This window comes from Amblyraja radiata, chromosome 8, assembly GCF_010909765.2.
Source record: "Amblyraja radiata isolate CabotCenter1 chromosome 8, sAmbRad1.1.pri, whole genome shotgun sequence".
NCBI classification, from domain to species: Eukaryota; Metazoa; Chordata; class Chondrichthyes; order Rajiformes; family Rajidae; genus Amblyraja; species Amblyraja radiata.
Genome location: NC_045963.1, coordinates 68075214 through 68088562, shown reverse-complemented (window position 1 = coordinate 68088562; position 13349 = coordinate 68075214). Strand labels below are relative to the sequence as shown.

The window sequence follows — 13349 nt, the reverse complement described above, 5'->3', positions numbered from 1 at the left end:
TGCAGTTGTATAGGGCTCTGGTGAGACCACATCTGGAGTATTGCGTACAGTTTTGGTCTCCTAATTTGAGGAAGGACATCCTAGTGATTGAGGGAGTGCAGCGTAGGTTCACGAGATCGATCCCTGGGATTGCGGGACTGTCATATGAGGAAAGATTGAAAAGACTAGGCTTGTATTCACTGGAGTTTAGAAGGATGAGGGGGATCGTATAGAAACATATACAATTATAAAAGGACTGGACAAGCTAGATGCAGGAAAAATGTTCCCAATGTTGGGCGAGTCCAGAACCAGGGGCCACCGCCTAAGAATAAAGGGGAGGTCATTTAAGACTGAGGTGAGAAAATACTTTTTCATCCAGAGAGTCGTGAATTTGTAGAATTCATGCCAGAGGGCAGTGGAGGCCAAATCACTGGATGGATTTAAGAGAGAGTTAGATAGCTCTAGGTATTAGTGGAATCAAGGGATATGGGGAGAAGGCAGGCACGGGTTATTGATTGGGGACGATCAGCCATGATAACAATGAATGGCGGTGCTGGCTCGAAGGGCCGAATGGTCTCCTCCTGCACCTATTTTCTATGTTTCTAAGCTGGAGTAACAGCAGATCAGGTTGTATCTCTGCACAAGAGGAATAGGTGATGTTTCGGGTCGTGACCCTTCTTCAGTCGGGACGACAGATGGCACAATGGGCTAAGTGTTCGGCTGGCGACCGGAAGGTAGCCGGTTCGAATCCCGCTTGGAGTGCATACTGTCGTTGTGTCCTTGGGCAAGACACTTCACCCACCTTTGCCTGTGTGTGAATGTGTGTGAGTGATTGGTGGTGGTCGGAGGGGCCGTAGGCGCAGATTGGCAGCCACGCTTCCGTCAGTCTGCCCCAGGGCAGCTGTGGCTACAGAAGTAGCTTACCACCACCGAGTGTGACTGAGGAGTGAATGAATAATGCGATGTAAAGCGCCTTGAGTATTAGAAAGGCGCTATATAAATCCCATCCATTATTATTATTATTCAGTCAGGGTGGAGGGAAACTAGAGATATGAAGAGGTACACAGAACAAATGAACGAAAGGTATGCAAAAGGATAAATGAAAGCCTGCAACGATGATCAAGGAAACGTGGAGCCCACAATGGTCCATTGTTGGCTTTGGAGAAGGTGATAACGAGTGCAACAGTAAACTAAGCAGGACGACAACAAGGATAGGTTGGGGAAGGGACGGAGAGAGGGGGAATGCAAGGGTTACGAAGTTAGAGAAATAAATGTTCATACTGCTGGGTTGTAAGCTGCACAAGCGAAATATGAGCAAGTTGGTTTTAAGTAAAACCTTAAAAGAAAAGAGGGAGGTGGAAAGTTGGAGGGTTAGAGGTAAAGAAGTTCCAAGTGGCGGCCGGCACAGTGGTGCAGCAGTAGAGTAGCTGCCTCACAACGCCAGAGATACGGTTCCATCCTGACTACGGGTGTTGTCCATACAGAATTCGTACTTTCTTCCCGTGACCCCGCGGGCTTTCTCCGGTGGGTGGGAAAGGCCTATTTCAGCGCTGTATCTCGAAACGAAACTAAACGGCAGAGAGTTGCAGTGATAGATGGCACGATGTGCTGTACTGACGGATGTTGCGATGATATAAAGCATGGTGTGTGGGGCTTTAGGAAGCTGCAGTGAGAGAGAATGTGGTGAGTAGGACTGCAGTGATTGAGAGAGAGAGAGAGGAGCAGTAGTAGCGATATTTGAAAACCAGGTCGAGAAATTCATCATGGAGACATTGTTGGATCTGGATTGAATGCAGCAAGCATGTAAATGTATCCTCTTAGTATTGCCTCGGTGGCACCAAACAGAGTCTAAGCTTGCCCACCAGTAGAGATCATGCGTAATTTCTGTAGCAGGTCCGATGATCCACTTTTTAATCTTACGGATCTGTGATACCATTTTCTTGCCGTAACACGCTGTCTTGTATTTAGGAACTGCACGGGGAGGTAGCTACTCGACATCAGACAGTGGAACGTCTGGGAGACAGACAGCGGGATAAGTACCTGGAATTATACACCATCCTGCCCTCTGAGCTGTCAGAGCAACTGGCTGAGGTCAGGCTAGCCATTGGAGCCATTGAGGAACAGGTAAGTTTGGCTCAGAGTCCTTTGGCAACATCCTACTCATCAACAAGGGGCGGCGTGGTGGCACAGCGTTGGTGTTGTTATCTTACATCGGCAAAGTACCGGGTTCGGTCCTGACCATGGGAGCTTTCGGTAGGGAGTTTGTACGTTCTGCCCGCGACCTGCGTGGGTTTTCTCCGGGAGCTCCGGGTTCCTCCCACACTCCAAAGACGTACAGGTTTGTAGGTTAATTGGCTTTGGTAAAATTGTAAATTGTCCCTCGTGTGTGTTGGGTAGTGCTCGTGTGCGGGAATCGCTGGTCGGCGCAGACTCGGTGCGCTGAAGGGCCTGATTCTAAACTAAACTAAACCACTCACACACTCCGTCTACAATGTGCACCACCTACACAGTGTACTGCAGGAACTCAGCACAAATTCTTCGAGAGGCCCTTGACTCCACCTTTCACTCGATAGCAGCATGCAACTCCTCCAATTGCAAGTACCCCTCTTGTTTCCATACACTTCATCATAAGGTCATAAGTAATAGTAGCAGAATTAGGCCATTCAGTCCATCAAGTCTACTGCACCATTCAATCATGCCTGATCTTCCTTTCCCTCCTAACCCCATTCTCCTGCCTTCTCACCGTAACTCCTGACGTGGGTACCCTTCCCCAGTCACCAGTCCCCTTCTGTTGCCAAGTCAAAATCTCATGATACCTGATCTAACAGGATTTTGGGAAGATCTTTCACCACCTTAACAGACTCTCATGGTTTAGGGTGTAAATCACAGATTCTTATTTCTGAAACAACTTGGGGGATAAAAGCTGATGTTGCCAGCGATGTTCACAGCTAATGATAAATTGTGATTCACTGCTTTTTGCAGAGAGCATATCCCCTTTACATCCTTTACTTTCGTTCTAAATGTAACATTTAAACGTGTGTGGTCTTTAATTTTCAAAAGTATTCATGCTCTCCGCTCCAGCACTAATTGAAGTCTGAGTCTAGGAGCTGGATTTCATAAAGTGCTAGCTGGGGACAATATTTTGCCCCAATGCCACCAAAAATAAGACCCAAGTTGGAACATTTTTGCGTGGAGGAGGAGCTGTTATTTTGTTTATCGATTTAAACGTGTTAGGATCTGACTTGAGGCAGTAACTTCCTTTGCATTTACACGTGGCTCGAAGGGACGTGCTTTTAAAGAGCTCTCTTCGTGTTAGCCGCACAGGCTTACATGGAGTTATAGAGTCATACACAGAGCTACAGAAGCGAAAGGATGCTAGCATGTTCAAGAAGGAACTGCAGATGCTGGAAAATCGAAGGTAGACAAAAATGCTGGAGAAACTCAGCGGGTGCGGCAGCATCTATGGAGCGAAGGAAATAGGCAACATTTCAGGCCAAAACCCTCCTTCGCTCCATAAATGCTGTCGCACCCGCTGAGTTTCTCCAGCAGGATGCTAGCATGAACAGCTAGCATGACCCGAGAGATGCTACACAGAAATACCACAGACTTCTACAGGAGGCAGAGACTTGTCATAGAGTCATACAGCGTGGAAACAGGCCCTCCAGCCCAACTTGCCCACACTGGCCAACATGTCCCATCTGCACAAATCCCACCTACCTGCGTTTAGCCGATATCCCTCTAAACTTGTCCTATCCATGTACCTGTCTAAATGCTTCTTAAATGTCGCGATAGTGTCTGTTTCAACTACCTCCTCCGATAGCTCGTTCCATAACCCACCACCCTTTGTGCAAAGATTGTAAATTGTCCCATGTGTGTAGGATAGTTCTGGTGTATGGGGAGATTGCTGGTCAGCGCGGACTCAGTGGGCTGAAGGACCTGCTTCCGCGCTGTATCTCTAAACTGGACTCGAAACTATCTCTAAACTGTGCTTTCACTGTATAGGTGAACGTGAAAGAAGGGGAAGCTGAACAAATGAAGGCAGTGACCCTGGACTTTAACAGCAGGATGCAACAGATCTCCGATGGACTGCACGACATTTCCAGAAAACTAAAAGAGAAAGGAGTTGATGCCGTACAAGCCAAGATTGAGCAGGAGGTGAGGGGGAAAAGTACTGACTAGTTTTATTGCATTTATGATGTTAGGGATACTAAAAGCAAATTTTGGTTTCTTCAGATTGCTACGTATTGTGCTGGATATATTTTCATCTGGCGAGCTGACCTCTGCCGTGCTGAGGCCAGGCGCCAACTCTCGGACACCTCCTCCTACTTACCCTTGGACCATGACCCTAAAGATGAGCACCAGGCCACCATTTTGCAGGAAATCTACGATTTTATCACCTCCAGCTGTCTGCCCTCCACATCCTCCAACCTTATCATTCCCCATCCCACACGGCCTGGATTTACCTTCTCCCCAAAATCCATAAACACAACTGCCCTGGCAGTCCCGTTGTGTCTGACTGCACCTGCTCCACTGAAATCGTTTCCACGTACCTCGACTCCATCCTATCCCCCCCCCCACCCCAATCCGCTTCCTCACGACCTATGTCCACGATACCTCACACACCCTGCGTCTCTTTAATGACTTCTGCTTCGCAGGCCCCACTCCCACATCTTTACTAAGTCTGAAGAAGGGTCTTGACCCGAAACGTCACCTATTCCTTTTCTCCAGAGATGCTGAGTTACTCCAGCTTTTTTGAGTCTTTCTTGATATTCTCATCTACCCGCACAAGGAAGCTTTATACATGTGATCCCAGTTCCGCTGCCTGTGTTCCCTTGCTCCGTCACCTCTTATCAGTTTGACATCAAGATGGGATGAGAACAAGAAGGAAATAACAAATTCATGCAGAACCCCGTCGACATGGTAGAAGCATCCTCAGTTGAGTGATTGCCTGCACTGCAAACAATGTCATTGTGTAAGCGCATACTCAAGGCAATTTATGTACAGCCAGGACTCTCAAACTGATGAAACAATATTATGTTTGCCGATTTTGGGTAAGGGAGTATTTAAACTCAAACATGGCTTCTGGACTTACCTGCATCTCCACATCATATAATGAGGCTGGGATCTTATAATGAGCGACTCACCTTCCCCCTCATCCACCCGACAGCCTAAACCATTTCCATTGTCTGCAAGGTGCATCTCCTGAACGAGTGAAGCTCCAGTAACTCAACGCAAGTCTGCAGTTCCTTCCCACACAAGGTTGAGGAATAGGTTTGCTGTGCACTTGATAAGTTCCATATTCACCCAGGACAGGGCATGGCTTACTTACATGGGGTTTGTTATCCCTGCAGAGACTCTGGGACAGGCTGGACAGCTGCAACGTGAAGCTGGTGGAACTGGATGCCACCATGCAGGATTTCATGGAGCAGAACCCTCAGCAGAGCAAGCGGCTGATGGATGACATGACTAAACTGTCCAGCCTCTATCAGCAGGTCTTTCGAGAGACTGAGTACAGAGCCTCCAAACTCAACAAGGTAAGCAGCGCCGGCTCTGCATACAACAGTATTTGGCCTTTTATCAGCACTGTGTTGTTTCAGATCTTATATCAATCTACTTCAATGTGCTTGATTTAGTTTAGTTTAGTTTAGAGATACAACGCAGAAACAGGTCCTTCGGCCCATGGAGTCCGCACCGACCAGCGATCCCCGCACACTAACGCTATCCTACACATACTAGGCACAATTTACCGTTATACCAAGCCAATTAATTTACAAACCCATACATCTTTGGAGTGTGGGAGGAAACTGGAGATTCCAGAGAAAACCCACGTAGGTCACGGGGAGAACGTACAAACTCCGTATCGGTAGCACCCGTAGACCGTATCGAACCCAGGTCTCTGGCGTTGTAAGGCAGCAACTCTACCACTGCACCACTGTGCCGTTCCATGTTATCTAAAGTGTTGATTAAAAGAATCACTAGGATGGATAGAGAGAAACTATTTCTTCTGATGGGGGAATTCAGAACCATGGCCAAAATTTATAGAATGGTATATGGGTTTTCATGGTGAAGTGAAAAAACTATATATAATAAGGTAACTGAACACTTAGTTGCAAGGAGCCGGAGGTTTGAAGGATGCAGTGTTATTGCAGGGAGGGATGAGGACTAGGGTCACCATAAGCAGAGCGGTTGTTTTGGTGTGTGGGACTAAAGTGGAGGGAGGGGCAGAAGCAGGTGATGTTGCTTACCTGTGACGTGACTCCTGTTCATAGATACAATGCCAACACTCAGTGCCTGGGTCTCAGAGGTGACAGGGTGAAGAAACCAGACTAGTGTTAGAACCTTTAGCAGAGGAGAGGAGACAGGCAGATAGTGACCACCAGGACATGGACACTGGAAGAAGATGCCTAAACTTTTCTCATGTTGACTTTTGACAGGTTACTGATTGCTTTCTGTCAAGGACAACTCACATATCATTTCCTTGACAACACCCATCCTCCAACTCATTCAAAACATTAAGTAGCATCTCTGGAGGACATGAATAGGCAATGTTTTGGGATGGGGTCATGACTTGAAACATCTCTCGTTCATGTCTTCCAGAGATGCCGCCTGACCCGCTGAGTTACTTTTGTAAATCGACATCTGCAGTTGCTTAGATTCATAGAGTCATACTGCATGGAAACAGGCCCTTCGGCCCAACTTGCCCATGCCGACCAAGGTGCCTCGTCTATGTTGGCCCCACCTGCCTGAGTTTGGCCCCACCTGCCTGAGTTTGGCCCATATCCCATTTCTTGCAACTTCATTTGAACCATTGTCAGCTGGACCTTGCATTTGACAGAACCCGGCTCATTTTTGCCTCTGGCAATGGTGTTGGCTTTTCCAGAACATTGTTCTAATCTTCCTCTCTCATTGCTCTCCACAGGCCGCTTCCCAGTTGGAGGAATTCCACGAAATGCTGGAGTTTGTACTGAAATGGGTGGAGAGAGCGAAGAACCTCAGCCACAGCGACATCGTCTGGGATTCAGCGGCTCAGCTCAATGACCAGCTGATGACCCACCAGGTTAGACATGCACGCCTCCCCAGGGCTTTTATCACTATGACCGCTAGGTGGCAGCACGCATGTGCTAACCTGGCAGCGTTCTGATGTTCCACCAGGAACTGGAACATCATGACCCATCACCCAATCATGAGAGGAATAGATTGCATAGAGTCTCTTGCCCAGAGTAGGGGAATCGAGAACCAGAGGACATAGGTTTAAGGTGAAGGGGAAAAGATTTAACAGGAATCTGAGGAGTAACGTTTTCACACAGAGGGTGGTGGGTGTATGGAACAAGCTGCCAGAGGAATTAGTTGAGGCAGAGACTATCCCAACATTTAAGAAACAGTTAGAAAGGTACATGGACAGGACCGGTTTGGAAGGATATGGACCAAACGCGGGCAGATAGGACTAGTGTAGCTGGGACATGTTGGTCTGAGTGGGCGAAGGGCCTGTCTCCACACTGTATCACACTATGATTCTATAACTGGCCGGGGCAGTATGGGATAGGGCACAACTATCCCCATCTGATAAAATCCATGTTTGTAGACACAAAATGCTGGAGTAACAGCGGGACAGGCAGCATCTCTGGAGAGAAGGAGGATGCTGTCTGTCCCGCTGAGTTAATCCAGCATTTTTTGTCTATCTTCAATTTAAACCTGCATCTGCAGTTCTTTCCTACACAACATCCATGTTTAGTCTAGAGATACAGCGGGGAAGCAGGCCCTTCGACCCACCGAGTCTGCATCCACCAGCGATGCCCACCCATTAACACTGTCCTACACATACTAGGGGCACTTTACAATTTTACCGAAGCCAATTAGCCTACAACCTTGTACATCTTTGGAGTGTGGGGGGGGGAAACCGGAGCATCCGGAGAAAACCCATGCAGGTCACAGTGAGCTCGTGCAAACTCTGTACAGACAGCACCCATTGTCAGGATCGAACCCAAGTCTCTGGCACTGTAAGGTAGCAACTCTACGCCGTGCCACCCCAGTGTTGCATTGGGCAACAAAGTATTAGTGGAAAGTAGAGTGCTCAGACTTGTGAGCCTGCTCCATCATTTAATAATGCTGCGGCTGATCTGATTATGACATCAACTCCACATTCCACTCTATCCACAGTAACCTTTCATTCTTCTGCTTTTCAAGTATCTATTGACCTTTGCTTCAAACATATTAAGGGAGTCTGCTTTCACCATCCTTATAAGAGATTTCCATAGACTCCAACACCGTGAGAGAGAAACAACATCACTTAATCTGTCATAAAGGGCGACCGTTACTTTAGACAGTGATATTTGGTCCTAAATACTCCTAAAAGAAGAAATATCCTCCCACATATCCAACCTGCCATCCCCCCTTGGGATATTATACATTCCATTCAAGTCTCCCACTCTTCTAAACTTCAGTGTACACAAGCCAAGCCTTGTTTAAGTGAGATAACATGGAACTTGTGTGAACGGGTGATCAATGATCAACTGTGGTCTCTGTAGTCTGTTTCCTTGCTGTGCCTTTCATTCAATCAAACCTGCACCATCCAGGTTGACATCCTTCCTTGAGAAGCCATTGATCACAGAATTTTAGGTCATTAAAAATATATGCAAATATCCTGCAGTACATTTAAGAATGAAACAACACTTTCACCAACTGTTGACACTGTTTGAAACATGTTCACTTCTTCATACTCCTCCGCTGTTTCTCCAAAGATTTCCTCTTGTAACATCAATCCAGTTCCGTTTTGAAAATCACTCTTGAATCTGCATCCATCCATCCACCCACCCACCTATTTTTTTTTATTACAGTGAAATCCACATCTTAACAACTCAATGTGCTGGGGATAAAGATTCCTCTTCTATCTTATCTCTATCCTTTGGTTACCAAGCAATGACATTGGCAGGAGCTCTTCTTATTGACACCTCAAATAATCTTGTCCAATGCCACTTCTCTGGTATCACTCTAAGGCACGTCTGCATAGACTAGATGTGTCAACTTTTCAAATGGATAAACCATTGATCCAATTGAGGTAGGAATTATAACTGAAAGAATAGAGAGTTGCTCAAATGTAGCTCCATCAATGGAGCTCCAGTTTTAGTCTTTGTTTTAGAGATATAGCGTGGAAACAGGCCATTTGGCCCACCGAGTTCACGTTGACCCAGCAATCATCCCTACTCTGGTTCTGTTCTACACACCAGGGACAATTTACAGTTTTACCAAGCCAATTAGCATACAACCTACACCTGAGTATAGAAGTTGGGAGTTCATGTTGCAGTTGTATAAGACGTTGGTAAGGCCACGTTTAGAGTATTATGGTCAGTTCTGGGCACCGTGTTATAGGAAAGATGTTGTCAAGCTGGAAAGGGTACAGAGAAGCTTTACGAGGATGTTGCCAGGACTAGAGGGTCTGAGCTATATGGAGAGGTTGAGTAGGCTGGGACTCAATTCCTTGGAGCGCAGGAGAATGAGGGGTGATCTCATGGAGGTGTATAAGATCATGAGACAAATGGATCGGGTAGATGCACAAAGTCTCTTGCCCAGAGTAAGTTAATCGAGGACGAGACAACATACAGTTGGCTTAAGATGAAGGGGAAAAGATTTAATAGGAACCTGAGGGGTAACGTTTTCACACAGAGCGTGGTGGATGAATGGAACAATCTGCCAGAGGAGGTAGTTGAGGCAGAGGCTATCCCAACATTTAAGAAGCAGTTAGACAGGTACATGGATAGGACAGATATGGAGGGATATGGACCAAATGCTGGCAGGTGGGACTAGTGTAGCTGGAGGGAGATTTAAGAGTGTAAATGAGTGGAAGTGCAACCGTGGCTTGGTGGCAATTGAAGGCAGTTGTTTCTTCAGGCAGAAATGTTGATGCATGAGATCCCTTTGAAGGGAAATTTGCAACTCCTCCAAGCTCTTCCAAGACATCATGCATTTGGAAGATGTTTGCAAGCACTGCAAAAGAAGCAAGTTCAGTCTTCAGGGAGCAGTTGATGACCACAGAGACAAGCTCTGGTGAGAGGATGTCCAGGCAAATCATTGTATCTGAAGAATAATCTGGCCATCATGGCTTATTGCACCATGAGGCTGTGATTTGTCCACAGTCAGAATGGGTGCACTCACATTATTTCAGGTTGTAATTTAACAGCTGAAAGGAACTCCTGATCTTCTGATGTCAGGGACAAAGTGCACAAGTACAAACCTACTCATCACTAATCCAACTCAGTCACCAGATGTTACTGATCGTGGTATTCCCCACAAGCTCAGACTAAGTTCAGAAGTGATAGGAGCAGAATTAGGCCATTCGGCCCATCACGTCTACTCCGCCATTCAATCATGGCTGATCTATCCCTCCTCCTAACTCCATTCTATTACCTTGTCCCCAAAACACTTGACACTCATACTAATCAAGACTGTATCTATCTCGGCTTTAAAAATATCCATTGACACCACCCTCTGATGAAAGAAATTCCTCCTCATCTCCTTCCCAAAGAAACATTGTTTAATTCTGAGGCTGTGACCTCTGGTCCTAGACTCTCCCACTGGTGGAAACATCCTCTCTATCCATGCCTTTCACTATACATGTCTATTGTCTATAGACATGTATAATAGTTATGCATATAGTAGTAATAGACAATAGGTGCAGGATTAGGCCATTCGGCCCTTCGAGCCAGCACCACCATTCAATGCGATCATGGCTGATCATCCCCAATCAGTACCCCGTTCCTGCCTTCTCCCCTTATTCCCTGACTCCGCTATCTTTAGGAGCCCTATCTAGCTCTCTCTTGAAAGTATCCAGAGAACCTGCCTCCACCGCCTCCACTGGGGTAAGTTTCAATGAGGTCCCCTCTCCTTTTAAGCTTCAGCGAGTAGAGGCCCAGTGCCGTCAAATGTTCAGCATTTGTTACCCCATTCATTCCTGGGATCGTGTGTCTAGGAACTAACAAACTAGTTGCAGGATGCACCACAATGTCCCAAGGACATATCAGCCCAAGTGTTTTGTTCCTTCTTTAGGCTGCTCTCCGTGAATCCGAGGAAATCCAGAGCGACCTGCAGGCCATGAGCGAGAAGCTAGACAGCGTCAGCGACGTGTATCAGACGGCAGCCATGTCCCAGCGTGTGAGCAATCTCCGCCAACAGACCGACGACCTCCAGCAGCTGGTGCGGACCCGGCTACAGAACCTGCAGGATGCGGCCAAGGTAAACTGGCCACCTGGCACACTTAGTGAAATAAGAGTGAATGCTGCTGCAACAAGGTTGTGACAGATTAACACCAAAGGAAGAGTTGAGATTCGCACATTCATGAAAGGATGTTAAATTAGGTTCCTACCAGGGAAAAAATCTAGTTTTATTATTGTGGCACACCATAGTGAATTTATGACTGAAAGGTATAATCTTCTTTGGTCAATCAGAGTTTAGATGCTCCATGAGCCTTAACTCATTCTACTTCATCTTACTGCTTCTCCCTACACAGTTCACACAGTCGTCTACACAGTTCCTCACGTACTTAGCAGCTTCTTCCCGAATACAATTATGTTGTTTGATTCAACCGCTACTTTTGGTACTTGTTACTACATTCTCAATGCTTTTTGAATAAAGAACTTTCCTCTGAGTTACTTGTTGGATCCATTGGTGACTGCCTTTTTGGGAAACCCCTCCCCCCCACCCCCGAGTCTTTTTCCAGTTAAAGTTCTCATCCGACCAAACGGAGCATGCTAATGAAAACCTGACCTCTAGGGCCTTGGCCTCTATTCAGCATCCTTTCACAGAGAGGAGATAATGTATGTGGGGAGTGTGATGGGCAGCCAGTGTGATAGCCCCTCATCCGTATTTTCTCCAAAACCACATTACGTACTGCCCATTGCAGGACTTTCCTCTGTACATAACTCGTCAAAAACCATGGTACAATAAAGTAAAATGTGACAGCGGCTCTGTGTGCAATTTGAAGTGGTTTGGTGTAAGGGACTGAGCAAGTGTGCGGATTATCAGAAGCGCTAGAGTGGGAGAATCTGAGACCAGAGGCCATAGCCTCAGAATAAAAGGATGATTAAAAGAAGGGCCGAGATCTGTTTCCGTGCTGTAATTGTTATATGGTTTTTAAAAGGAGGAATTTATTTATTCGAAGGGTGTTGAATCTGTGGAATTCATTGCAACAGAAGGTCGTGGAGGCGAAGTAAATGGATATTTTAAAGGCCGAAATTGACAGATTCTTGATTAGTACGGATGTCAGGTTGTGGGGAGAAGGCAGGGGAGGGTTGAGTGGGAAAGGGGGAGTAGGCTTTAAAGGATTGAATGGCCTAATTCTGCTCCTATGGCCTATGAAGAGAAGAGACTGAGATATGGCTTAATAGAGATTATGAAAATTATCAAGAAAGAAGAGGAGGAAAGATTGTTTACACTTGTGTGGTCAAAAACAGGGAAGTGAGGAGTGCATAAATATGATCGTCCCTAATCCAGTAAGAAACCCAAGAACAGTTTTATTTTAGTTGTTTTTTTATATACAAGTGAAATTATATTCTGAAACGTTTCATGTTTTTGGCAATCTGTCAATGGGAAAATAAATCACCTTTGTGAATATTATGAAACTGCCTGCTGCACTGAGAAAAAATGTGTAATGTCTGCCTTTCTTTATCCTGAATTACTTGGAGATCGAGGGGTGTGATTATTATTCTTGGTTTACAAAGATTTTGAATGGGAGATACGTTTCTTTGTATTTCATTGCATTTTGTGTTGCACAATGACTTTATTTGTCAGCGGGGAAACATTAGACTTCATTGAGAACAGTATGGCGGATTTCCATCACTGAAATTTAAGCTGGAGATCCATTTTAAAGACTGGTGTCTACTTTTCCAATGACTATCCACAAATTGAGCTCTGTCTGCTAATATGCAGCACTTTGGAAATCCAAAATCCAGCAGAGGGTTCATATTTATTCCCTGGCAGTCATCATAGGGTCTCTTTCAGTAGTGGTAATAATCTCTTTAGTGAAGTGGATTAACTTCTTTAAGGTTATGACTATTGTAAGATATTACCTTATGACTACATGTCTATTGTGAGGTATTACCTTACAATGTTCATTGTTCAGTTTCAGGTTTGTCTTACAAAGTAATACCAGCAAAATTTTAAAAAATCCACAATGGAGATACAAGATCACAATCTGGATTGATGTAATGATGTATTTATAGATGGGTCATGTTGGTCGGAGTGAGCAAGCTGGGCCGAAGGGCCTGTTTCTGTGCTCTTTGACTCTGTGAAGGGGAGGAAGGAAGGTTGGGAAACATCTTAATCAGATCTCAAGCATCTGCTGTTGCTGATCATTCTGAGTTTTTTGGGCCGAAGGAGAA

The 13349-nt window shown here is 45.8% G+C and overlaps 1 protein-coding gene across 13 annotated transcripts in view; it reads left to right on the top strand.

Annotated features, from left to right (window-relative positions):
- Window positions 1-13349, top strand: part of syne1 (spectrin repeat containing nuclear envelope protein 1) — a 440240-nt gene that overhangs the window by 254504 nt on the left and 172387 nt on the right. For all 13 annotated transcript variants that reach the window (XM_033026154.1, XM_033026164.1, XM_033026166.1 and 10 more), the window contains 5 exons: window positions 1948-2103; window positions 3982-4134; window positions 5331-5513; window positions 6899-7036; window positions 11020-11205. In XM_033026154.1, coding sequence (XP_032882045.1) covers window positions 1948-2103; window positions 3982-4134; window positions 5331-5513; window positions 6899-7036; window positions 11020-11205 — 816 coding nt within the window. The remainder of the gene's footprint in view (window positions 1-1947; window positions 2104-3981; window positions 4135-5330; window positions 5514-6898; window positions 7037-11019; window positions 11206-13349) is intronic.